This window comes from Scyliorhinus torazame, chromosome 14 (assembly GCF_047496885.1).
Source record: "Scyliorhinus torazame isolate Kashiwa2021f chromosome 14, sScyTor2.1, whole genome shotgun sequence".
Lineage (NCBI taxonomy): Eukaryota > Metazoa > Chordata > Chondrichthyes > Carcharhiniformes > Scyliorhinidae > Scyliorhinus > Scyliorhinus torazame.
The window spans coordinates 16580946-16605925 of NC_092720.1; the positions used below are offsets into that span (position 1 = coordinate 16580946).

At 45.8% G+C, this 24980-nt stretch overlaps 1 protein-coding gene across 1 annotated transcript in view; it reads right to left on the reverse strand.

The window, feature by feature from the left end:
* LOC140389470 (extracellular calcium-sensing receptor-like) overlaps positions 1-7606 on the reverse strand; it is a 38742-nt gene extending 31136 nt beyond the window's left edge. The window contains exon 1 of the mRNA XM_072473600.1: positions 7349-7606. Coding sequence (XP_072329701.1) covers positions 7349-7606 — 258 coding nt within the window. The remainder of the gene's footprint in view (positions 1-7348) is intronic.
* Positions 7607-24980: the final 17374 nt, after the last annotated feature.

Genomic DNA, 24980 nt, shown 5'->3' on the forward strand with positions numbered 1-24980 from the left:
GTTTATCTGTCTTGTGTGTTATAGAGGGTGGAGGGAGTTAAGGCGGTGGGGGGGGGGGGGGGGGGGGGGGGGGGCGGGGCGGGGGGGGGGGGGTGTCAGAATTGGATAATAGTTAACCAGTTGTATTTGCTGCATATTTCATTATAATTATTGTTATTAATACTAGTTAATTGTGCTTACATTTCCAAACCTAATGACTGTAGTTACTGGGCAGCCAAAGACTTTGGATATTTTCCTGCAATTGTTTGTTAATTTCAATTGTGTTGCTTCTCCGGATCAAGTTGGCTGTAATTGACCATGCACTAGCCCAGGGTATCGTAACGCAATGCTTATCAAATGGTAACTTCAAAACCCAATGCAACAGCAACTTGTCAAAACAGAGCTTCAGAACTCAAATACAGCTGCATCTTATCAAACCAAAACCAAATCAAACAACGCCTTAACAAATTATAACTTCAAAACGTAAATACAATATAAGAACAAAAGAACTAGGAGCAGGAGTAGGCCACCTGTCCCCTCGAACCTGCTCCACCATTCAATGAGATCATGGCTGATCTTTTGTGGACTCAGCTCCACTTTCCGGCCCGAACACCATAACCCTTAATCCCTTTATTCTTCAAAAAACTTTCTATCTTTATCTTGAAAACATTTAATGAAGGAGCCTCAACTGCTTCACTGGGCAGGGAATTCCATAGATTCACAACCCTTTGGGTGAAGAAGTTCCTCCTAAACTCAGTCCTAAATCTACTTCCCCTTATTTGGAGGCTATGCCCCCTAGTTCTGCTTTCACCCGCCAATGGAAACAACCTGCCCGCATCTATCCTATCTATTCCCTTCATAATTTTATATGTTTCTATAAGATCCCCCCTCATCCTTCTAAATTCCAACGAGCACAGTCCCAGTCTATTCAGCCTCTCCTCGTAATCCAACTCCCTCAACTCTGGGATTAACCTAGTGAATCTCCTCTGCACTCCCTCCAGCTCCAGTACGTCCTTTCTCAGGTAAGGAGACCAAAACTGAACACAATACTCCAGGTGTGGCCTCACTAACACCTTATACAGTTGCAGCATAACCTCCCTATTCTTAAACTCCATCCCTCTAGCAATGAAGGACAAAACTCCATTCGCCTTCTTAATCACCTGTTGCACCTGTAAACCAATCTTTTGCGACTCATGCACTAGGACACCCAGGTCCCTCAGCATGTTTTAATATTTTATAATTTAATTAATAATCCCTTTTGCTGTTATTCCTACCAAAATGGATAACCTCACATTTGTCAACATTGTATTCCATCTGCCAGACCCTAGCCCATTCACTTATACTATCCAAATCCCTCTGCAGACTTCCTGTATCCTCTGCACTTTTTGCTTTACTACTCATCTTAGTGTCATCTGCAAACTTGGACACAACTCTAAATCATCTATGTAAATGGTGAACAATTGTGGACCCAACACTGATCCCTGAGGGACACCACTAGCTACTGATTGCCAACCAGAGAAACACCCACTCTTTGCTTTCTATTAATTAACCAATCCTCTATACATGCTACTACTTTACCCTTAATGCCATGCATCTTAATCTTATGCAGCAACCTTTTGTGTGGCACCTTGTCAAAAGCTTTCTGGAAATCCAGATTTCCCACATCCATTGGCTCCCCGTTATCTACCGCACTGGTAATGTCCTCAATGTCCTCAGCGCCTTATCAAACCAGAATATTAAAACCAAATAAAACAACGACTTAACAAATGATAACTTCAAAACGCAAATACAACAGCGCCTTATCAAACTAGAACATCAAAGCCCATACCGGCCGCCATGGCTGGGTGCCTTGGCCACTGAAGCCACCAGCTACCCACCCCTGGGCTGCATGCGTCAGACTGTCTAGCACTGCGCATTTTCTGTTTCCCCCCCCTCGAGAAGAAGGGCGCCCAAAATTGCAGGGAGCAGGAGACGATTGGAGGGGAACACCAAACCTGCGACCCCTCAGAGCAGCAGGGCAGCGGGTCCTGGACATGGTCGGCGGACCCGAGGAAGGGGCAGTCGCCGGGGTGGGGAGGTCGGTGTTGGGCGAGGAAGTGAGACCCTGCTGAGTTGCGGTTCCCCGTGACACGTGATTCAACTCCCTCCCCCACAACATCACCCTCACACCGCCCTCACCCCCACACCTCCCCCTCACACCATACCACCCTCACACCACCCCAACACTCCCGCTCCACCACCACTATCCCTACTCCCCCCCCTCCCAAACACATCCCTCACCCCTCCTCAACACGACCCTTCTCACTCCCCAACATACCCCCCCCTCCCCGGCCTGCAGTCTAATCATACGTCTTGTCTTGTGTCTTGCAGAACCCACTGGTGATGAGGCGGGTCGTTCTGGTGACCCCCGCCCCCAGCCACAGCCAGAACCCCGATGCTGATCAGCGATGAGGTCACCGACACGGACGCGAGCCATAGACGGGGGACCCAGAACATCCCAGAGCTCGAGTTCGGGGATGACACTGATTTCCTGTCACAGCTGTCTCCATTACCCTCCACCACCCCAGAGACACTCACCGCGGTTGGGCACTTTAGTGAAGAGCCTCCTGGGACACTATCTGGTGCTCACCACACAGTCCATCCGGTACAGTAGGTGGAGGTAGGAACCCCCGAGTTGGTGGGCGGGTGGGGGGGCAGGCTGACCCCAAGGACTAGCTGCTGTCCAGGTGGGTTTTGGGCATCTGGAACAGACAGTCCCTCGATTGTGGAGATGCAGTCGCAGAGCCGGGGACAACATGAGGGGTTGTCGGCGGGGCGATTGTGGAAGAATCCAACTGCGTGCAGGGGCAGGAGGTGGTGCTGGCCATGCGTGCCACCCAGGCCATCACCGCGCGGGTTGCGTCCGCAGTGGAGGCCTTGGGGGCGAGGGTTTCCACTGTGGATCAGCATGTCCAAGGCCTGGGGACATCTGTGCGGGCGTTGGCCAAAGTCCAGGACAGGGCTGCCCTCTCACAGGAAACCATGGGCCAAAGCCACCTGGACATTGCAGCGGAACCCCTGAGCCTGGCCCAGTCTCACTGGCCATGGCTGAGAGCATCAGTCGCTGGCCAACATGGCACAGACCCAGAGGGAGGTGGTCAGGGCCCAGAGGGAGATGGCGCAGTCACTGGCTGATGTGGCCCACTCCCTGTGCTCCATGGCCGAGAAGGCAACAGGCCTGCAGGAGTGGGTAGCCTCAGGGTTTACTCCATTGAGTAGCCCGGGGGCCATCGGGCACCCCGAGAGAGGATGAGGCGATGGGGCCTGTGCTGGTGACTCCCACAGGACAGGTGCTGGAACATTACAGCACCTCAGACTCCCACTCCTGTCACTGCCGCATCTGGTGGGCAGTGGACAGAACAGGGTGGAACCATGGCACCTGGGACACCTGAGCAGCACCCAGAAGATACTCGCCAAAGGGGACCCAGGTCGCAGGTTGGGAATCACAGCAGGGCGCCTCCAACTCCTGATGTATCATCTAGGATCCACCTAGACATAGAGTTAGGGCCCGTAAGTTGAGAAAGGTAGATACCAGAAAAGTCAGATGGGATCTAGCGTTCATCCTCCTCCTCCAGCACGCCGCCCCTCTGCTGCGCGATATTGTGGAGGACGCAGCAGGCCACCATGATGCGGGTAACCCTCCCAGAGCCATACTCGAGGGCCCCTCCAGAGCGGTCCCAGCACCTGAACCCCATCTTCAGGATGCCAAATTGCTGCTTGAAAACCATCCCGTAAACACTTCACGAATTCCTCCTTTACAGTATTGCGGCTAATTTGATTTGCCCAATCTATATGCAGATTAATATCACCCAAAATTATAAACGTTCCTTTATTGCATGCATCTCTAATGCCTTCCCAACATCACCACTGCAGTTTGGGGGTCTATATACAACGCCCACTTTTGTCTGTCCTTCCTAAATACCGAATAACCAAAATACTGAATTATCAAACCAGACTTCAAAACCAAATAAAACAACTCCATGTTAAATGATAACTTCAAAACTCAAATGCAACAGAACCTCATCAAACGAGTACTAAATCCAAATACAACATCAGCTTCTCCAATCAGAAGGTCAAAACCCAAATCCAACAGCATCTTCTCAAATCAAAACTTGCACATCCAATACAACGGCATCTTATCGAACCAGGGCTTTGAAACCAAAATCCAACAGCAACTTTTCAAACCAGAATATGGATAAGCAAACACATCAGAGCCTCATTAACCCAGAACTTTCAAATCCAAATCCAACAGCACCTTATCAAACCAGAACATCAAAACGCAAACACAACAGGGCCGCATTAACCCAGAACTTCCAAATCCAAATCTAACATGCACGCGACTTATGGGGTAGGGATTATTAATGCCTTATCAAACTAGAAGTTCAAATTCCAAATACAACAACATGTTATCACACATGTAAAATAATAATCCTAAAGCATCTTATCAAATGATTACTTCAAAATGCAATACAACAGCGCCTTATAAAACCAGAACTAAACCCAAGTACAAGAGCACTTTATCAAGACAGATATTGCTGTGTGAAAAACGTTGCCCTGCTTTGATTGAAATCTCTTGTCTTTAATGTTGTGTGCACAAAGCATTGGGTGATTCAGTCGCTCAAAACACTTCCTCATGCTATGAGATCACCGTTTTTCTTTCAATAAACAATTTTAATGAGGCATTTTTGGCATAGTAAACAGCAACAGTACAGAACAGTGTGCAAACAACAATAAACATAGTGCAAAAACCGGCTCCCATCCCACAAGGACCTGCCTAATTAACCCCCTAATCTACGTTACCTGAACCCCCCCCTCCAGCTTCCCCCCCCCGCCCCCCCGCCCCCCCCCCCCCCCCCCCCCCCCCCCCCGCCCCCCGCAGACAATTAATTTTCCGCGAAGAAGTCGATAAATGGCTGCCACCTCTGAGCGAACCCTGACAGTGACCCTCTCAGGGCAAAATTAATTTTCTCCAGACCGAGAAGGCTCGCCATGTCCGATAGCCAGGCCTCCGGCTTCGGGGGCTTTGCGTCCCTCCACGCCAGCAGTATTCGTCGCCGGGCTACCAGAGAAGCGAAGGCTTCCCTGGTGGGGGGTGGTTTGGGGGAGGGGGACTATATGTGTTAATGGTGACTGTGGGTGATTCCTTTTTGTCATTTGTTTGTGTGAACATGCGGGCTAATGTTTGGGGTTTGGTGGGAGGATGGGATCGTTGTTATTGATATGGGGACTGCCATATTTGTTACTGATTATTGTTTATTGTTGGGTGTAAATTTGGGAGAAAATGTGAAAAAGGAGGAGAATAAAAAATACTTTAAAAAAAAAAGGTAAAACACAATTCCACCAAATTGACCAAGTCATTGTGAAACTCATTGTTCTTCTTTTAACCGTACCGTGGGCTCTTTTCCATCCATCTGAATGACGAGGCGAAGCCTGGGTCAAGTATCTCATTCAGAAGGTGGCACCTCTATCAGTGCATCACTCCCTCAGTTCTGCACTAAACAATCAGTCTAATGTTTAAAAAAAAAATTTAGGGTGCCCAATTATTTTTTTCCGATTTAGCGGCAATTTAGCGTGGCCAATCCACCTACCCAGCACATCCTTTTGGGTTGTGAGGGTGAGACCCACGCAGACCACGGGGAGAATGTGCAAACTCCACACGGGCAGTGACCCGGGGGCCTGGATCGAACGTGGATCCTCGGCGCCGTGAGACAGCAGTGCTAACCACTGTGCCACCATGCCGCCCTCCAATCAGCCTAACGTGCATCACATCTTTGAAATGGGATGAAAACTGATAACCTTAATTGTTTTGAGGGAAAGGTGTGACTAAAGAAGCAAATCAGCATGTGGTGAATGTATAATTACTGATAATTCACCAGTGCACTGTGTTATGTTATTAACCCTGTGGGCTCTACCTATAGGCCATTGTGTGGCTTCACCCACAGGGGATATGTTGGGGCATGTATGGGCTCTGCCCATGGCTCCAGTATAATAGCTGCTGACCTGCGGGGCCGCCTTCAGTGTTGTACCGGTCACAGGCAGGCTCAGTTCTAAGCTGATTAAAACCACGGTTTACTTCTCCACGTGTCTTCGAGTGAATTGATGGTCACATCACAGCACATAAAATGATATTGTCCATCACTGCTCCTCTGATATGAGGAGTGAATGAATTACTTTTGCAGAGCTTTGTGAACACAACATTGAGATTTTTGAAGGAAAAGCACCTATTATAATTTCAGGACATTCCAAAGATCCTCACAGCCAACAAAGTGCTTTAGAAGTGTGGTCATTGGTGCCATGGCAATCAACGTGACAGCCTACGTGCACACAGCAATCAGCAAAGCGACAACCTGATCGTTGGTGTGTTAGCTTTTATTGGTAGAGGGATTGAGTTTCGGAGCCATGAGGTCATGTTGCAGCTGTACAAAACTCTGGTGTGGCTGCATTTGGAGTATTGCGTGCAATTCTGGTCACCGTATTATAGGAAGGATGTGGAAGCATTGGAAAGGGTGCAGAGGAGATTTATCAGAATGTTGCCTGGTATGGAGGGAAGATCTTATGAGGAAAGGCTGAGGGACTTGAGGCTGTTTTCGTTAGTGAGAAGGTTAAGAGGTGACTTAATTGAGGCATACAAGATGATCAGAGGATTAGATAGGGTGGACAGTGAGAGCCTTTTCCTCGGATGGTGATGGCTAGCACGAGGGGACATAACTTTAAATTGAGGGGAGATAGATATAGGACAGATGTCAGAGGTCGGTTCTTTACTCAGAGAGTAGTAAGGGCGTGGAATGCCCTGCCTGCAACAGTAGTGGACTCGCTAACACTAAGGGCATTCAAATGGTCATTGGATAGACATATGGACGATAAGGGAATAGTGTAGATGGGCTTTAGATTGGTTTCAACATCGAGGGCCGAAGGGCCTGTACTGCGCTGTAATGTTCATTGTTCTATGTCAGTTTTTCACATTGGCTGAGGGATAAACATTGAGCAGGATACCAAAGGAACTTCATTGCTCTACAAAATTGTGAAGTGGGATCTTTGGATGTCCACCAGAGCGGGAAGATTTGACTTAGTGTCTTATCCAAAGGACAGCACCTCCTCGTGCAGCAATCTCTCGGTGCTGCACTGCCAACCAAAATCTTGGGCTAAGCTCGATGGACCCATAGCCTCCCTATTCAGAGGTGGGAGTGCTTCTCCTTAGCCACAGCTAACCCTGATACCTTATGCATCACATTCACACTTTTAAATATGTCAACTGCTGGTAATTTAACACAATATAATTTCAGGCATTAATTTTTTTAAAATGAAACAAATAAAAATGCTGGTACCCTACCGTTGGGATTCCGAAAGGACCAGTCAGCGTTGTCTCTGCGAGTGATCTGATGAATCCAGCATCAGCGAATACAACAGGGACTTTCGAAGTGACCGTACAGCTGGAGTCGGAAATGCTTTCATCCTGTGCGCTGATGAGTGCCATGACTGCCTTTACTGACTCAGCTTCACTACTGCAGGCATCGTATATCTTATACCCCAGCGTGATGTTGGGAAGCAACTTTAGATTGCTGTTGATCTCGTGAATAGCAAAGATCATGGTCTGTGCGAGGTGAAATTCCCTTAAATTAAAACTGTGGGATGTACAGAATGAAATTGTTACGCCAGGGATGTCACATTTAAAGCACTGTCTGCTTTTCACTAATTTGATTGCGGCAAAATAATTTGATGAACGGAAGTATTTTCTGGCTGTCATGCATTTTTAACACATTAGATATCTTTACAGGCTTAACTTATTCCAACTGTGAATCATGCGCATGGAAATTGCTCCATGTTTTCCAGACTTAGAATCATAGAATTTACAGTGCAGAAGGAGGCCATTCGGACCATCAAGTCTGCACCGGCCCTTGGAAAGAGCACCCTGCTTCAGCTCACACTTCCACCCTATCCCCGTAACCCAGCAACCCCACCTAACCTTTTTGGATGCTAAGGGCAATTTAGCGTGGCCAATCCACTTAATCTGCACATCTTTGGACTGTGGGAGGAAACCGGAGCACCCGGAGGAAACCCACGCCGACACGGGGAGAACGTGCAGACTCCGCACAGACGGTGACCCAAGCAGGGAATCGAACCTGGGACCCTGGAGCTGTGAAGCAACTGTGCTAACCAGTGTGCTACCGTGCCACCCCTGTTGAGCTGCAATTCGATTTAAGTGTAGAGGAATGAGTTTAGCTCGTCCTATACTGTACAATTAAACTGCGTTTTGCGCACTGATTTTAGCTTGTTGTATTTTTAGTTATTGCTTATTAGCCAGCATGGCTGGCTCCGATAGGAGTTTGGAGACGGGGGCTCCTCACTCTGTCTTAGGGATGGGTGACTGATGACTGAGGGAACCTGGAGTCAGGAGTCTCTCACTCCCTCCCCCGCTTAGTCACTGGCTGCTAAGCGAGACGGGAGATGGAAGCCTCTTACTCCCCTGTCCGTAAGGGTGACTGCTTACCAAATGCTGAGCTGCACTCCAAAGGCAATGTTACTGGTCGATGAGCCAGTTACACCATTCAGTCTGGTTGCGGTTCCTGCTACTATAAGCCTAACGATTCAAGCTCCATTTTGAACTCGACACAAAGAAAAGCACCTTTAAAACCTCCGCTGTATAAACACTTCAACAAAAATTCAACCTAAACGAGGAAGTTTGAAAGTTTCTGATGAGGAGAACACTCCACTCTCACCTAAAACCAGGGATACTCAATATAGATACATGCACAAAAGATGCCCACTTACACAAATTATATACAAGCAAAGACACACACATAGATAGAATCATAGAATTTACGTGCAGAAGGAGGCCCTTGGAAAGAGCACCCCACATAAGCCCACATCTCCACCCCATCCTGGAAGCCCAGTAACCCCATCCAACCTTTCTGGTCACTGAGGGCAATTCATCATGGCCAATCCACCTAACCTGCACATCTTTGGACTGTGGGAGGAAACCGGAGCACCCGGAGGAAACCCACGCAGACACGGGGGAGAACGTGCAGACTCCGCACAGACAGTGACCCAAGCCGGGAATCGAACCTGGGGCCCTGGAGCCGTGAAGCAACTGTGCTAACCACTGTGCCACCGTGCCGCCCATTGCTACCGTGCAGCCCATACATCTGTATGCATAGATGCATAAATACATATATCTATGGTGAAACGGATGCTACAATTAAATTTGCTGCAGTATCCCTGGGTACTGGGTTCAAGAAGCATTTGCCTCCCCATTTCAAATATGTAACCTCAGTACTTTTCAGCACAGGATTCTTTCATCAGCCCCGGTTCTCACTGAGCTCACAGACCATTTGGTAAGGATCAACTCACTTTTCACACTTTGGTGATTTTGGTTCAGCTGTAAAGGAAGGAGGCTCCAACTGTTGCACCATGTGATAGTGGAAGTGGAAGATTCCACCCATAATTAGGTGCCCATCCTCATACAACCTGGGTAAATTAAATTTCTCCCGAAGTTGGCAGACCGACTGGCTGGTTGCCCAGCGAGGAAGGAGGGAGAAGTACCCCCAAAGTAGAAGGTAATACATCACCGCAGGCTCCAATGGCAGGACTGACTCTCCTGTAACAGGCACCGACCCATTTATATACACGACACGTCCCGAAGAGTCGGGTAATTCTACAATGAGCAAGCCAGCAGTGGGAGAGAAACGCTGGAATAATTCCAAAAGAAGAGAAATACTTGTTCGAAATTAGGGGCAGACTCAGGGGAAACAAGTAGCAGGGAAAAGGAACCAAACCCAGGCAATTGCCCCCGTGAATAACAGCTGCACAACGGCTCACTTAATTATAAACTTGGCCACAGACACACAATCCAAGTGTCTCACAGACTGTAGCTAACAGGCGAGGAGAGGAGCCATACGATTCATCAGAGCCTTCTGCGTGGAATCACAGAATGTCAGGGCAGTGACAGAGGCGATTAGGCCCCACCATGTCTTTGTACCAACTCTCTGAACCATTGACTTCGCATCCTGCCCCTTTCACAATCTGTTTTGCCCTTTCTTTGAGGCAGCATAGGTGCATTTTGGAAGGGATAATGAAGATGTGTGTTGGCACAGCGGTTAGCACTGTTGCTTCACAGCGCCGGGGTCCCAGATTCGATTCCCGGCTTGGGTCGCTGTCTGTGCGGAGTCTGCACGTTCTCCCCGTGGCTGCGTGGGTTTCCTCCGGGTGCTCCAGTTTCCTCCCACAAGTCCCGAAAAGACGTGCTGTTAGGTGAATTGGACATTCTACATTCTCCCTCTGTGTACCCGAACAGGCGCCGGAATGTGGCGACTAGGGGCTTTTCACAGTAACTTCATTGCACTGTTAATGTAAGCCTACTTGTGACAATAATAAAGATTATTAATAACAATAATAATAATAATAGTAATAATATTTATTGTCACAAGTAGGCTTACATTAACAATTAGGAATAGGAAATAAATGGAGGTAAATTATATATGATCTTATCGAATGGCAGAGCAGTGTCGAGAGGCTGAATGAGGAACAGTTGGGCAGGTTGGGCCTGTAGAAGAATGAGAGGTGATCTTATTGAAACATATCAAATCCTGGGGGGTGGGGGGCTTGACAGAATGTACACTTGAGATAGATTTTTTACTTACTGCCCAACATTAATTCAGTGTTGCTGAGCAAGTGGCGGTTATAAAGCAATATAGTATTTAAATAGAGAGAGAGACTGCACAGCGGGATCACGGTGCCCTGAAACATGAATCACAAGGGGTGAGAAGATTAGGAAGGCAAAACATAGATCATAGAATTTACAGTGCAGAAGGAAGCCATTCGGCCCATCGAGTCTGCACCGGCTCTTGGAAAGAGCACCCTACCCAAGCCCACATCTCCACCTGATCCCCATAACCCAGTAACCCCACCCAACACTAAGGGCAATTTTGGACACTAAGGGCAATTTAGCATGGCCAATCCACCTAACCTGCACATCTTTGGACTGTGGGAGGAAACCGGAGCACCCGGAGGAAACCCACGCACACACGGGGAGGATGTGCAGACTCCACACAGACAGTGACCCAAGCTGGGAATTGAACCTGGGACCCTGGAGCTGTGAAGCAATTGTGCTAAGCACTATGCTACCGTGCTGCCCAAACAATCAATGATAGGTCACCATTAATGAGATCATCCTTATATTCCAAACATATTAATTGAATTTAAATTCCACCAGTTGCCATGGCGGGATTTGAATCCATGCTCCTGTAGCATCGGCCTGCGCTTCTGGATTACTAGTCCAGTAACATTACCACTACGCCACCAAACGTACATAAAAAGCAAATTACTGCGGATGCTGGAATCTGAAACAAAAACAGAATATGCTGGACAATCTGAGCAGGTCTGACAGCACCTGTAGAGAGAAAGAGAATGGAGCTAATGTTTCGAGTCTGGATGACTCTTGGTCAAAGCTGTCAACAGGAAAACAAATGGAACGTCGGCATTTATTGCGAGGGGAATCGAGTAGAGAAGTTTTGTGCAGCACGGTGGCACAGTGGTTAGTGCTGCTGCCTCACAGAGCCGGGAACCCGGGTTCAATTCCAGCCTTGAGTGACTATGTGGAGTTTCCATGTCCTCCCTTGTCTGTGGGCTTCCTCCCGGTGATCCGGTTTCCTCCCACAGTCCCACAACGATGTGTATGTTAGGTAGATTGGCCATGGTACAATTGCCCCTTAGTGTCCAAAAGAAGTGCAGGTTTGGTGAGGGAACGGGGATGGAGCCGGGATGGGCCTGGGTAAGGTACTCTTTCAGTGGCTCGGAGCAGACGTGATAGCCGAATGGCCTCCTTCTGCACTGTAGGGATTCTATGAATCTATGAAGTAGTGCAGACAAAAATGTTTGCTATGGCTGTACAGGGGCTTGGTGAGGCTGTACCTGGACAACTGTGTACAGTTAGGGTCTCCTTACAGGACAAAGTTACAATGGAAAAGTTCCTGAGTTGAGCAAGTTATCTTTTGAGGGAAGGTTGAGCAGGTTCGACCTGTACCCATTGAGGTATAAAGGATTGAGAGGTTTTATTGAAATATATAAGATCCTGAACAGGCTTAACAGGGTGAATGCTGAAAGGATGTCTCCCAATTGAGGAGAGATTAGAACCAGGGGGACAGAGTTTAACAATAAAGGTCTCCTATTTGGGACTTGGATGAGGAGAATATTTTTCTCTCAGAGAATCGTTGGCCTGTGGAATTCTCTTTCCCTGTGAGCAGTGGAGGCTGGGTCAGTGAATATGTTCAAGGTTGAGTGAGACAGGTTTTTGATAGACACGGGGGGGTCAAAGCGTAGGGGAAGCAGAAAGGAAAGTGGAGTTGAGGCCACAATCAGATTAATCCCAATCTTCTCAAACGGTGGAGCAGGCTTTAGGATTCAAAGGCCTGCCCCTGCTCCTAATTCTTGTGTCCCTGTGTTGTGTGCAAACAATTAACAGAGCACAGATCACGTTCTCCAGAGGGTAGGATTTCTGCTCTAACAGCTTCATTCCCAGGTTTGTTTAATTCTTGGAGGGGGGGTCTGCAGATGGTGGGGTTCCCAGGCATCTGTTGATCTCGTCCTTCTAGGTGGTAGGGGTCGTGGGTGTAGAAGGTTCTGTCGAAGGAGACTTGGTAAGCTCCTGCAGCTGGCACACATGGCTGCTACTGTGTGTCGGGGGTGGAGGGAGTGAAAGTTTAAGGTGATGGATGGAATACCAATCAAGCAAACTGCCTTGTCCTGGATGGTGCCGAGCTTCTTGAGTGTTGTTGGAGCTGCACTCATCCAGGCAAGTAGAGAGCAGCGGCCGGAGTGTGGCGACTAGGGGGTTTCATAAGTAACTTTATTGCAGTGTTAGTGTAAGCCTACTTGTGACACTAAAAAAGATTATAAAGATTACAACTTACATTCCTTTTTAAAAATAAATTTAGAGCACCCAATTCATTTTTTCCAATTAAGGGGCAATGTAGTATGTTCAATCCATCTACCCTGCACATCTTTGGGTTGTGGGGGCGAAACCCACACAAACACGGGGAGAATGTGCAAACTCCACACGGACAGTGACCCAGAGCCGGGATCGAACCTGGGACCTCGACGCCGTGAGGCAGCTGTGCTAACCCACTGTGCCACCGCGCTGCCCCCTGGTAATTTACATTCCTAACACTTGTCAGTATTGGACATGAATCAAAATGTGTTGATGCCTAAGAACTCGACGTAGTGAATGTGCTGATCGGATGTTACTAATGACCTCACATTCCCAGTAGAATGATGTTGAAACACATGCTGTGCACGCAGCTCTGAGGCCGAGAATTCCTGACCAATTGGAATCTTGCATCATGGTCATCCGTATGATCACATTCAGGGCTTTGCACCTTGATGTTGGGGTTTTCCTTCAGCTCATCCTGAGGGGCAATGGCGTATTGGTTTCATCACTGGACTAGTAACTTGGAGATCTAGGGTAATGCTCTGGGGAGCTGGGTTCGAATCCCATCGTGGCACATGGTGAAATTTGAATTCACTAAAAATCTGCAATTAAAAGCCTAATGATGCCCATGAAACCATTGTCGATTGTCGCAAAACCCATCTGGTTCACTAATGTCCTTCAGGGAAGAAAATCTGCTGTCCTTACCTGGTCTGGCCTACATGTGACTCCAGATCCAGACAGTGATGCGGTTGAACAAAGAACAAAGAAAAATTACAGCACAGGAACAGGCCCTTCGGCCTTCAAGCCTGCGCCAATCCAGATCCTCTATCGAAAACTGTTGCCTATTTTGATGTAGAAATAAAATGGATGTATCAGAAAGCATACATGGACGAGGAATCTGAGTGTTATTACCGTAAAAGTAATGTCTTGATGAGAAAATGGAGACCGTTACATGTGCAGGCGGATGAAAAGTGGGCATCAAGTTCATCAAGTAGTATTGCCGGTAGGGTACAGAAAGGAGGTGTTGCGAGTTGCACATGAGGTACCAGTGGGAGGTCATTTGGGAATAAGGAAAACTCAAGCTAAAATCCAGAAACATTTTTATTGGCCTGGACTACATAAAGATGTAGTTAAATGTTATCAATCATGTCACACATGTCAAGTGATAGGGAAACCTCAAGCAGTGATAAAACCAGCGCCCTTAATACCCATTCCAGCATTTGAGGAACCTTTTACAAGCATAGAACCGCTTCCTAAAATGAAAAGTGGGAATGAATATCTTTTGACTATAATGGATGTGTCTACTAGGTTTCCAGAGGCCATTCCAGTATGTAATATTACAGCTAAAAAGATTGTGGAGGAGTTACTTAAATTCTTTACTAGATATGGACTACCCACAGAAATACAATCAGATCAAGGATCAAATTTTACCTCGTGGTTATTCAAAGAAGTTATGGATAGCTTAGGGATAAAACAATTTAAATCAACTGCGACCATCCAGAGTTGCAGGGAGCGTTAGAAAGGTGGCATCAGACATTAAAGACAATGTTGAGGCCTTATTGTCAAGATTATCCAGAGGATTGGGATAAAGGAATTCCATTCGTACTGTTTGCAATTAGAGATGCACCTAATGAATCAACCAAATTCAGCCCTTTTGAACTAATTTTTGGTCATGAGGTAAGAGGACTACTTAAATTGATTAAGGAAAAATTGGTGAGTGAGAAATCGGAAATTACGTTATTGGATTACGCGTCAAATTTTAGGGAACGATTAAATAGAGCAGGTTCATTTTGGCTAAACAACATTTAAAAGTTGCACAAAATGTGATGAAGCGGGTAGCGGACAAGAAAGCCAAAGTTCTTATTTTTGCCAGTGGAGATAACGTTTTAGTATTGTTACCAGTGGTAGGTGAACCTTTAAAAGCTAGGTTTTGTGGACCTTATCAGATTGAAAGTAAATTAAGTGAGGTGAATTATGTGGTAAAAATGCCAGAAAGGAAGACTCACCGAGTGTGTCATGTGAATATGCTTAAAAGGTACTTTGAAAGGGAAGGAGAGAAAAAGGAGGAGGTTTTAATGATTCTAACTCAAAGTGACGAACCAAATCCAGATGACTGTGAATTTGACATACCTCAAATTAAATTGGAAAACGAGGATGTTCTTAAAAATTGGGATAAATTGCTGAGTTACCTTCCAGAGGAAAAGCGAACTGACCTGAAAGAGTTATTGATATCACATGGGCAAGTTTGTAGAGATAAATTGGGAAGTACTAAAATGGCTACACATGATGTAGATGTGGGAAATGCTGTTCCAATCAAACAACTTCCATATAGACTTAATCCTTTAAAATTGGCACAGGTTAACAAAGAGATTGAGAGTATGCTTAAAAATGGCATAATTGAAGTCGGTTGCAGCCAATGGAGCTCACCCATAGTGATGGTACCAAAACCAGACAGTACCCAATGGTTGTGTATAGAACGGTTACAAGAACGGACTCTTATCCTATCCCACGTTAGGAGGATTCCATTGAGAAAGTGGGACAATCAGCTTTTATTTCCAAACTGGATTTACTTAAAGGTTACTGACAGGTACCTTTATCCGAAAGGGCGAAGGAGATTTCAGCTTTTGTGACTCCTGATGGTATACACCAATTCAAAGTTATGCCATTTAGCATGGAACACGCCCCAGCCACATTTCAACGGTTAAGTAACAAAGTCATTTCAGGATTACCCAATTGTGCGCTATACATCGACGATCTGGTAATTTTCAGCCAGATATGGAAAGAACATTTGAAACATTTGATGGAGTTATTCGATCGACTTCAGGAGGCGGGTTTGGTGATAAACCTAGCCAAAAGTGAATTTGGAAAAGCCCAAGTCACTTTCCTTGGCCATACAATCGGATGGGGTCGAATGGTCCCACGGGATGTGAAAACAAAAGTTATTGGGGAGTTTCCGATACCCTCGACACAACGGGAAATAATGCAATTTCTTGGTATGAGTGGATTTTACCAGAAATTTGAACCGAATTTTAGCAGTGTGGTCGCTCCACTGACGGACTTGCTCAAGAAGCGTAACAAATTCCAGTGGACAGCGGAGTGTCAACAGGCATTTGATGGCCTGAAGGCTGTGTTAACAACTGCTCCTGTGTTAGCCATCCCAAATTAACCGAAACCATTCAAAGTGGCAGTTGATGCGAGTGATGTGGGTGTAGGTGCGGTGCTTCTACAAGACGACGACGAAGGGCTAGAGCGGCCTATCACTTATTTTTCAAAGAAATTGAATTCTCACCAGAAAAAGTATTCAACGATTGAGAAGGAGACGTTGGGTTTGGTGCTGGCTTTGCAACATTTTCACATTTATGTGACCAGCAATCCGTCTGACACCATTATATAGACTGATCATAATCCGTTGATGTTTTTGGAATGATTCCAGAATAACAATGCAAGGCTGTTTCGCTGGAGTTTATTGTTACAGCCATTTTATTTAAAAATAGTACATGTGGCAGGACGAGAAAACGTGATAGCCGATGCTTTGTCACAAATGTGATGAACAGAAGCAGTTTGAGTTGGAGGAAGAAGAACGGGAAAAAAATGAACTGTATTATTATACCTGTTTGCATGTGGGGTTTTTTAAAAACGAAAATGTATATTTACTGTGTGAATTTCTTAAAGGATCATGAAAAGGTGAAAAATGAAACCATCTTGAAGTTGATGGTTCATTTTTTTTCTTGGGAGGAGGTGTCATGTGAGAGTACCTTTAAGAAATGGATGTTTATAAATGGGTGTGTATATAAATATCTGTAGTGAGAGTACCTTTAAGAAATGGGTGTTTATTACTGCAGTGATGTCAAAGAGTGGGTGGAGCTGGGCTGTCTGTCAGCTTTTTACTTTCATTTTAGGCTGTTTGCTGCAGGGTGTGTTTTAGTTTCGTTTTCAGAGCTGGACAGCTGCAGTCACAGCCAGAAGGGGTATTAGTCTCTCTCTCTGTAATCTAAAAACTGTGAATCGATCCTTTGTGATTTAAAACTAATAACTGCTCTCAGTAGTGACTTTAACCTGATGTGCTTCTGTTAAAGGTTTTGTTTTTAAGTCTTATGAATGTTAAAAGGAAAGCTTAAAGGATTACTTAGTGTTGTATTCTTTGGGGGTTGTATTTGTATTAATGGTTGCTAAGATGTTCACTGTATGTTTTAAAAAGGTTAACTTGAGTTCATAGAATAAACATTGTTTTGCTTTAAAAAATACTTTTCGATTTCTGCTGTACCACACCTGTAGAGTGGGCCGTGTGCTCCCCATGCCACAATCTACTAAAAGTTGTGGGTCAGGCGAACTCCATGATACACTTTGGGGTTCTCTAAACCCTGGCCCATAACACTAGACCCTGGGGGAAACTGCAATCGCTGCAAAACGTCTGCCTTTTTACAGTTAACTCTAGCAGTCCATTGAGAATATGAGGACCTGCCCTACTGAACATCTCATGTGTGAAGACCTTGATGTGCAGCAGGCTACATATTACCACTGAGGTCTCCACCAGCTGCCTGGAAGGTTCCAGTGGCAAAGAAGTTCACACAACAGTCACCTTGCTGGCCGCAGGCATTGGGTGGCCACCAACACAGTTGGAAGAGACAATCCCTCCAGCATCTCATTGAGAGAGGTCACTATGACTGCGGAGAGCCTGAGCCTAATCTGGTATTGTCTCTGACTCCTAAAAGTGGCTCAGCCTCTGCCTACATATACAAGGGGCAGCATAACTCCTTCTGCACCTCTGCTAATGCATCGTTATCCCTGCATCACCTTCAGGCTCTGGCATAAGTCTGCTACCCTCACTGCATCTTGAACTTCACCATCTGTCCGTCATCCTCTCCCTCCCAATCTCCTCCTCCTCTCCTCCTCACTGGAGGATATGTCTCCCAAGAACATTACTCCCATGTATATTTTCCCTCTAGGAAGACTGTTAAAGGGTCTAAATTCACCTCTCATCAGGAAAACTGATGCCTGCAAAGAGTAAATGTACCCCCCCCGCCCCGAAACACATTTTCCAATGTCAAGTGCGCAGTCACAACGCCCCGAGTTCCGGCGCAGGACACAGGTCCTGCACAATTTATCATAGTCTGACTTTCTCAGTCAGGGTAGCTCTGGTCCAGGAATCAGTAGAAATGATCTTGTGGCAGTGGCGTGGAAGGTTAAAGAACATCCAAGTGAGATTTCTGGAGCTTGCTGGCTCATGTTGACCCCTTGTGGCCCGATGTTGGCGATATGAAATTCTCGCCCGTGGGCACAAATGCATTAATGGCGATGCACCTCCCGAGGTCTTACCCTGTTTCAGAGAGCTTTGCTTTCCTCTAAGTCTGACCTCTTGCACATCCCCTCTTGCTTTGCACTCTTGGCGGCCATGTCGCTAAGGTCCCAATCTCTGGAAAATCCCCCCCCCCACCCTTCCTGAACCTCTCTGACTACCATACACGATTTTGAGCCTCCTTAAAACTCATCTTTTCGAACAAGTATTTTTTCTTAATAGCTGAGAGGGCGTGATGTTGTAGTGATATCCTAAATAATTGCGTGGAGATGTCTCTCAGTTCTCCTGGTGAAATTAAAACACACAAAATGAATACTTAAGGATATTGCCGATGACTCTGAACAGTGGAACCTTCAGGAAGGTCGCTCCCATATTGTGACATTTACTTAATGGAAATGATGGATCTCCCCATTTAACAAGACCGTAGACAGGCCTTCAACACCCGATTGCAGTGGTTCAAGAAGGCCTCTTGAGGGCAATTAGTGATCGGCAATGAATGCTGGCTTTTCTACCAATGTCCACATCACAAGAATAAATTAAAACGAAAGAGGAATCCTTATTCCACTGTTCAGAATGAGTACAGGGAGCTTCATGTCTCAGTCTGTATGTCTTATATGGCATGGAATAAATGTATAATAAAAGCAAAATACTGCAGATGCTGGAAAATAATAATGATAATAATAATAATCATCTCGATTAGTGTCACGAGTAGGCTTACATTAACACTGGAATGAAGTTACTGTGGAAATCCCCTAGTCACCACACTCCAGCGCCTGTTCGGGTACACTGAGGGAGAATTCAGAATGTCCAAATTACCTAACAGCCCGTCTTTCGGGACTTGTGGGAGGAAACTGGAGCACCCGGAGGAAATCCACGCAGACACGGGGAGAACGTGCAGACTCCGTGCAGACAGTGACCCAAGCCGGAAATCGAACCTGCGAAGAAACGGTGCTAACCACTGTGCTACCGTGCTGCTCCTCTCCACAGGTGCTGCCAGGTACTCAGGGCATTGTGACTGCTGGCAACACTTGATATTAAAACATGTGTTTCCGGGGGTACATTTACTCATTGCAGGCATCAGCTTTCCTGATGAGAGGTGAACTTAGACCCTCGTTTCTCCAGAATTTTCTGTTTTTATATATTATATCTCTAAATAAATACAAATTCATTGACATTTATCCTCTGCGTATAAAGTGCATGTCGTTAAAAATGCAATTTTTCAACACTGTCATCTCCTAATGCACCGTGGGAAATAGCTAAAAACTTTAGTTTTGTATGTATTATTAGGAAGGTGATTTTGAACTAACCAAGTCGAGATCAATTGGAGACTGCTAATTTAGAAATGGTTGTTATGGCAGTAGTGCGGTATGAAATATTTCGACTTGTAAATTTTAAAATTGGTGTTGGTGATATCAGGGTGATACTTGTAATTTTTCCCTTTTCGAAAACATAGTAGAAAGCTGGAATTTCTGGAGACGTGCATGTTGAATTGTCGTTTTCAATACTGAGGCCAATAGAGTAATGTTAGAGAGGTTATTAAGGGACATGGAACAAAGTTAGATGTATAGAATTGAGGAAAAATCAGCCATGCTCCAATGAGACAGTGGAGCAGGATTAAGTGGCCAAATGGTCCCGAATGTTTTTCATCTTCACATAACAATTTCACACTTAAACAAGGACATGTCGGGCAGCACGGTAGCACAGTGGTTAACACAGTTACTTCACAGCTTCAGCGTCCCAGGTTCGACTCCTGGCTTGTCTGTGCAGAGTCTGCACGTCTCTGCGTGGGTTTCCTCCGGGTGCTCCGGTTTCCTCCCACAGTCCAAAGATGTGCAGGTTAGGTGGATTGGCCGTGATAAATTGCCCTTAATGTCCAAAAAAGATTAGGTGGGATTACTGGGATAGGGTAGAGGCGTGGGCTTAAGTAGGGTGCTCTTTCCAAGAGATGGTGCAGACTCGATGGGCTGAATGGCCTCCTTCTGCACTGTAAATTCTATGATTCTATGTCTGTGTTAAAACAGTCGGATCAATGAATGCAATATTAAGATGAAAAGAGTAAGAAGTCTTCACCTGATGAAGGAGCAGCGCTCTGAAAGCTTGTGATTTCAAATAAATCTGTTGGACTTTAACCTGGTGTTGTGAAACTTCTTACTGTGCCCATCCCAGTCCAGCACCGGCATCAAATGGGCATGGAGAGGATGTTTCCAATTGTAGGAAAAACTAGAAGCAGAGGACACAATCTCAGACTAAAGGGCCGATCCTTTAAAACAGAGATGAGGAGGAATTTCTCCAGCCAGAGGGTGGTGAATCTGTGGAACTCTTTGCCACAGAAGGCTGTGGAGGCCAAATCACTGAGTGTCTATAAGACAGAGATAGATAGGTTCTTGATTAATAAGGCGATCAAGGGTTATGGGTAGAAGGCAGGAGAATGGGGATGAGAAAATATCAGCCATGATTGGATGGGGGAGCAGGCTCGATGGGCGAGTGCCCTAATTCTGCTCCTATATCTTCTGGTCTAAGATGAAAAGTTGAATTGGATATTCAGATCGTGTAATTATACTGAGAAAATATCTAAAATACTGCGTGCATTCAGATGCAATGGCGTGACCTGTTATTTCAACAGAGGGATTTGAATTGACGGAGCTTTTCATGAAAATAGTTGTTACGGAATTGCACACAAATCTGGCAAGTTATTGCACCCTGATACTTTGAGTCAAGTGTGACTCACATTTTAATAACAATTTTCATTACCTAAGGATGTCAGAAAACACTTTATTTTCAAAGTGTAGCCACAAATTTAATGTAATTTGCCCAATAACTTTTTTAAATTCGGCCTCCATTATATAATTTCAACTGTTATCTTAAAACGCTTAAATTAAGAAAGTAACCAAAATCTAAAAAAAAAATGAATTAGTCAAACTGTGTTACGCCAAACAGTTCTGGTTGATATCTATAACTGTATTGGTGACCCGAGTAATATCAATCTATTCCGACCGGTATCTCGTACACGAGTTACTGGAAATTTATACAATTTCATGTAATTTATTTTCAGCAAGGGTCGATTTAAAGTTTAATGCTTCAGGTGTGAAAATCAATTCCATACTGTGCAGGTGAGTGAGGCTACTGTAAATATTCAATATGCCAGTCAGTTTGAAACTCACATTTGCGTTGTCTTTGACCTTTTCAATGTGTTTCAAAATATCACAAAGGAACATTTCATTTTATGAGGCAATGCTAGAATGATTTGATGGGGCAGATGCAGAAGGCTGTGCCACTCAGGAAGTACTCACCTGATGAAGGAGCCGCGCTCCGAAAGCTAGTGATTCCAAACAAACCTGTTGGACTTTAACCTGGTGTTGTCAGACTTCTTACTGTGCCCACTCAGGAAGGGAATCAGGAAATACATTTTCATATGGTGTCATACTGCTGTCTCACAGCGCCAAGGACCCGGATTCAATTCCAGCTTTGGGTGTGCGCGTGGGTTTCCTCCGGGTGCTCCGGCTTCCTCCCGCAGACCAAAGATGTGCAGGTTAGGTGGATTAGCTATACTAAATTACCCCTTCGTGTCCAAAGATGTGCAGGTTGGGTGGGATTACAGGGGGTGGGGGGATAAGCTAGGTGGGTGCTCTTTCAAACGGTCGGTGCAGACTGGATGGGCCGAATGGAGACCTCTGCACTGTAGGGATTCGATGATTCTATACGAAAGGTAACGGAAAACTCGAATTTTTCACCCTTAAAGGCTGTGAATGCCGGGACATTTAGACCTCTCAAGATTGCGATCAATTGATTTTTTTTAGTCGGTAAGGGCATCAAGGGAAACAAAGCAAATGTGATTAAATGTGGAGATGCCGTCATTGGACTGGGGTGAGCACAGTAAGACGTCTTACAACACCAGGTTAAAGTCCAACAGGTTTGTTCGAATTACTAGCTTTCGGAGCACAGCTCCTTCCTCAGATGAATTCACCTGAGGAAGGAGCAGCGCTCCGAAAGCGAGTGATTCGAAACAAACCTGTTGGACTTTAACCTGGTGTTGTAAGAATTCTTACTGTGATTAAATGGAGTTGAGGTTCAGATTCACCATCATCTAACAGAATAGGTTTGAGGGGCTACAGTTACCTATGTTCCTGTTTCCTAGTAACACGTTAAACAACAAGCGGGTTTTCCTTAAGTCCATAATGTATTGGTCAACTTCTCTGAGTCACTAGTTATTAACAACATGGTACACATATTAAAGCCATTACCTCTGACCTTCCTCAGCTGGATCAAAGCCAAATGGAGAGACTTCTGTTGGTTATTGCTGATAGCAATATCTCAGGGTTATTCTTTCAGAATCATACCTGGAAACAGTTTTAAGACATTTGGAGATCTGCCCAGTTTACTTACAATGGTTCTGGTGCATAAAGCCCAATCCACAAGACCCAAATATTCCGGAATAAATACAAAGTACAATAAAGCTCTGTGAATCTCAAAGGTTTATTGTTAATGTTGCAAATGTCAGGCAGAGAATGTGAGCTTCAGTTAATGATGAAAATAAGAACACACCGTGCGTTTCGTAATCAGTTCAAATTTGACACAAGGAACGGATATTGTGAATAATATTTTAAATATGTACATGTTTCCCTGCAAATATACATTGTCTTTCAAGTTCAAGCTTAAGGTTGGACAGGCTCGACTTGTAACCATTGATGTCTAGAAGAGTAAGAGGCAACTTGATCGAAAGATCCTGAGGGGTCCTGACAGGATGGCTGTGGAAAGGATGTTTCCTCCTGCGGGAGAATCTACAATTGGGGTCCTCATTCAAAATAAGAGTCGCCCATTTAACACAGAGAAAAAGAGCGCGGTGAGTCTCTCAAACTCTCTTCCTCGAAAGGTGGTGAAAGCAGAGTCAATGGGCTGGAAGCTGGGGCTGGTTTAGCACAGGGCTAAATCGCTGGCTTTGAAAGCAGACCAAGGCAGGCCAGCAGCACGGTTCAATTCCCGTACCAGCCTCCCTGAACAGGCGCCAGAATGTGGCGACTAGGGGCTTTTCACAGTAACTTCATTTGAAGCCTACTTGTGACAATAAGTTCATTTCATTTCATTTTCATTCTCCACTGGCGGGATTCTCCGTTGCGCCGGCAGCGTACCCATGCCCGCGGATTTCCCGTCGGAAATTGTGGGACTGCCCACAGTGGAAAACCCCATTGGCCGGCTGGCGGGACAGAGAATCCCGCCCAATGATTTAAAAAAAAAATTAAGTATATTTATTAAGGTTTTACATTTTAGAGAATAACGCAACAAAATAATCCATCGCCACAAGCAAGGAACAAAGAAATGACTCAGGGTACATGGGTGCAGAGAGTGACAGGAGAACAACTTTCCAACTGGTTCGATGCAATTATTGAACATAACTTGTTAAAAAATAAATTTAGAGTATGCAATTATTTTTTTTATCATTAAACATAACTAGGTGCATATACAGCCCCACCAGAGACCAAGGGATAGACAGCCATGAAAAATATGGTAAAATGGTGCACTCCCTCCTACGTTGCGTCAGTACCCAATTCCTATGAGATAGGATAAATATTCCGCGTGCACCAGCGTACATCTCCTTCACCTCCAGCAGCACCAACGGCAACAATGGCCCAACCCAGCCTCTACTCCTCGGATACCAGACCCATCAGCACACATGTAGGAGCCAAGCACGGATTCTTCATCCCCAGCCTTACGAAAGCAAACAAAATACACACAACCCTCTAGTTCAAAGGGGCGATACGTTCTCTCCCACACAACAAAACTTAATCCTAAACTGAGGTCCAGTGCTGAACCAACATCATTCCACACCGTTCCACAGAGAGGACCGACAGCAACATGTTCGGATTATAACCAAACCTTCAGAGCCTCCCAAGAAAGAAAGAAAAAGAAAAAGGAAAGGAAGGCTGGAACTAGCGGAATGAACCCAGAGGATAACGAGGGGTCAGGAACCAACCCAGGCTCCGTATTTCCCTGGCAGACGCTAAGCAACCAGCAATGAAGAGAAGGACAGGTCACTCAATCAAAGAACAATAAAAAGTACAGCACAGGAACAGGCCCTTCGCTCCTCCAAGCCTGCGCCGACCATGCTGCCCGTCTAAGCTAAAACTAAATCAACCAAACTGGTGACCCACTCCCCAGGGGAACAACAGGACATCCACCAAGCACAGGACCCGTCTCATCCCCAGGTTCCCGTGCACCGGAGAAGCAAAATTCAACCACCCAGAATGCCCCCGACAAATACCCTTGAGAAGGGACATCCCAGCTCCCAAGGGAAACAGGATACTCACCACAGCACCGGAGCTGACCTAACCCAACACATCCTAACAGACAGGAAATTACACCCCCAGGACATCCAGCACACCCCAAAATCTGTACCCCAGCAGAACTCAAACCTCTCCCACCCCATCTGGGGCAATGCACCGTCCCCACTTATACTAAGAAGAGGATGATCACTCCAGCCCCAGCTGGTGAAGAGGAGCCCAACTCGAGAAGAAGAATACCCCAACAATTGGGCGCCCTGGGAAGGAGTGCTGATTCCCTCCTCCCTGGTATAACCAGGGGAACTTCCCCCACGCCACCGGGCCAGGCCAGGATTAGAAACAGCACCCTGCTCACCAGGATGAAGAAAGGAAGAAACTCCCAAAGGAGAGATGTCCGAACTGACTCATAATGACCGCCATCACAGATAGAATACCAAGAGCAACCCCCCTCCTCAACAACCCAACTACA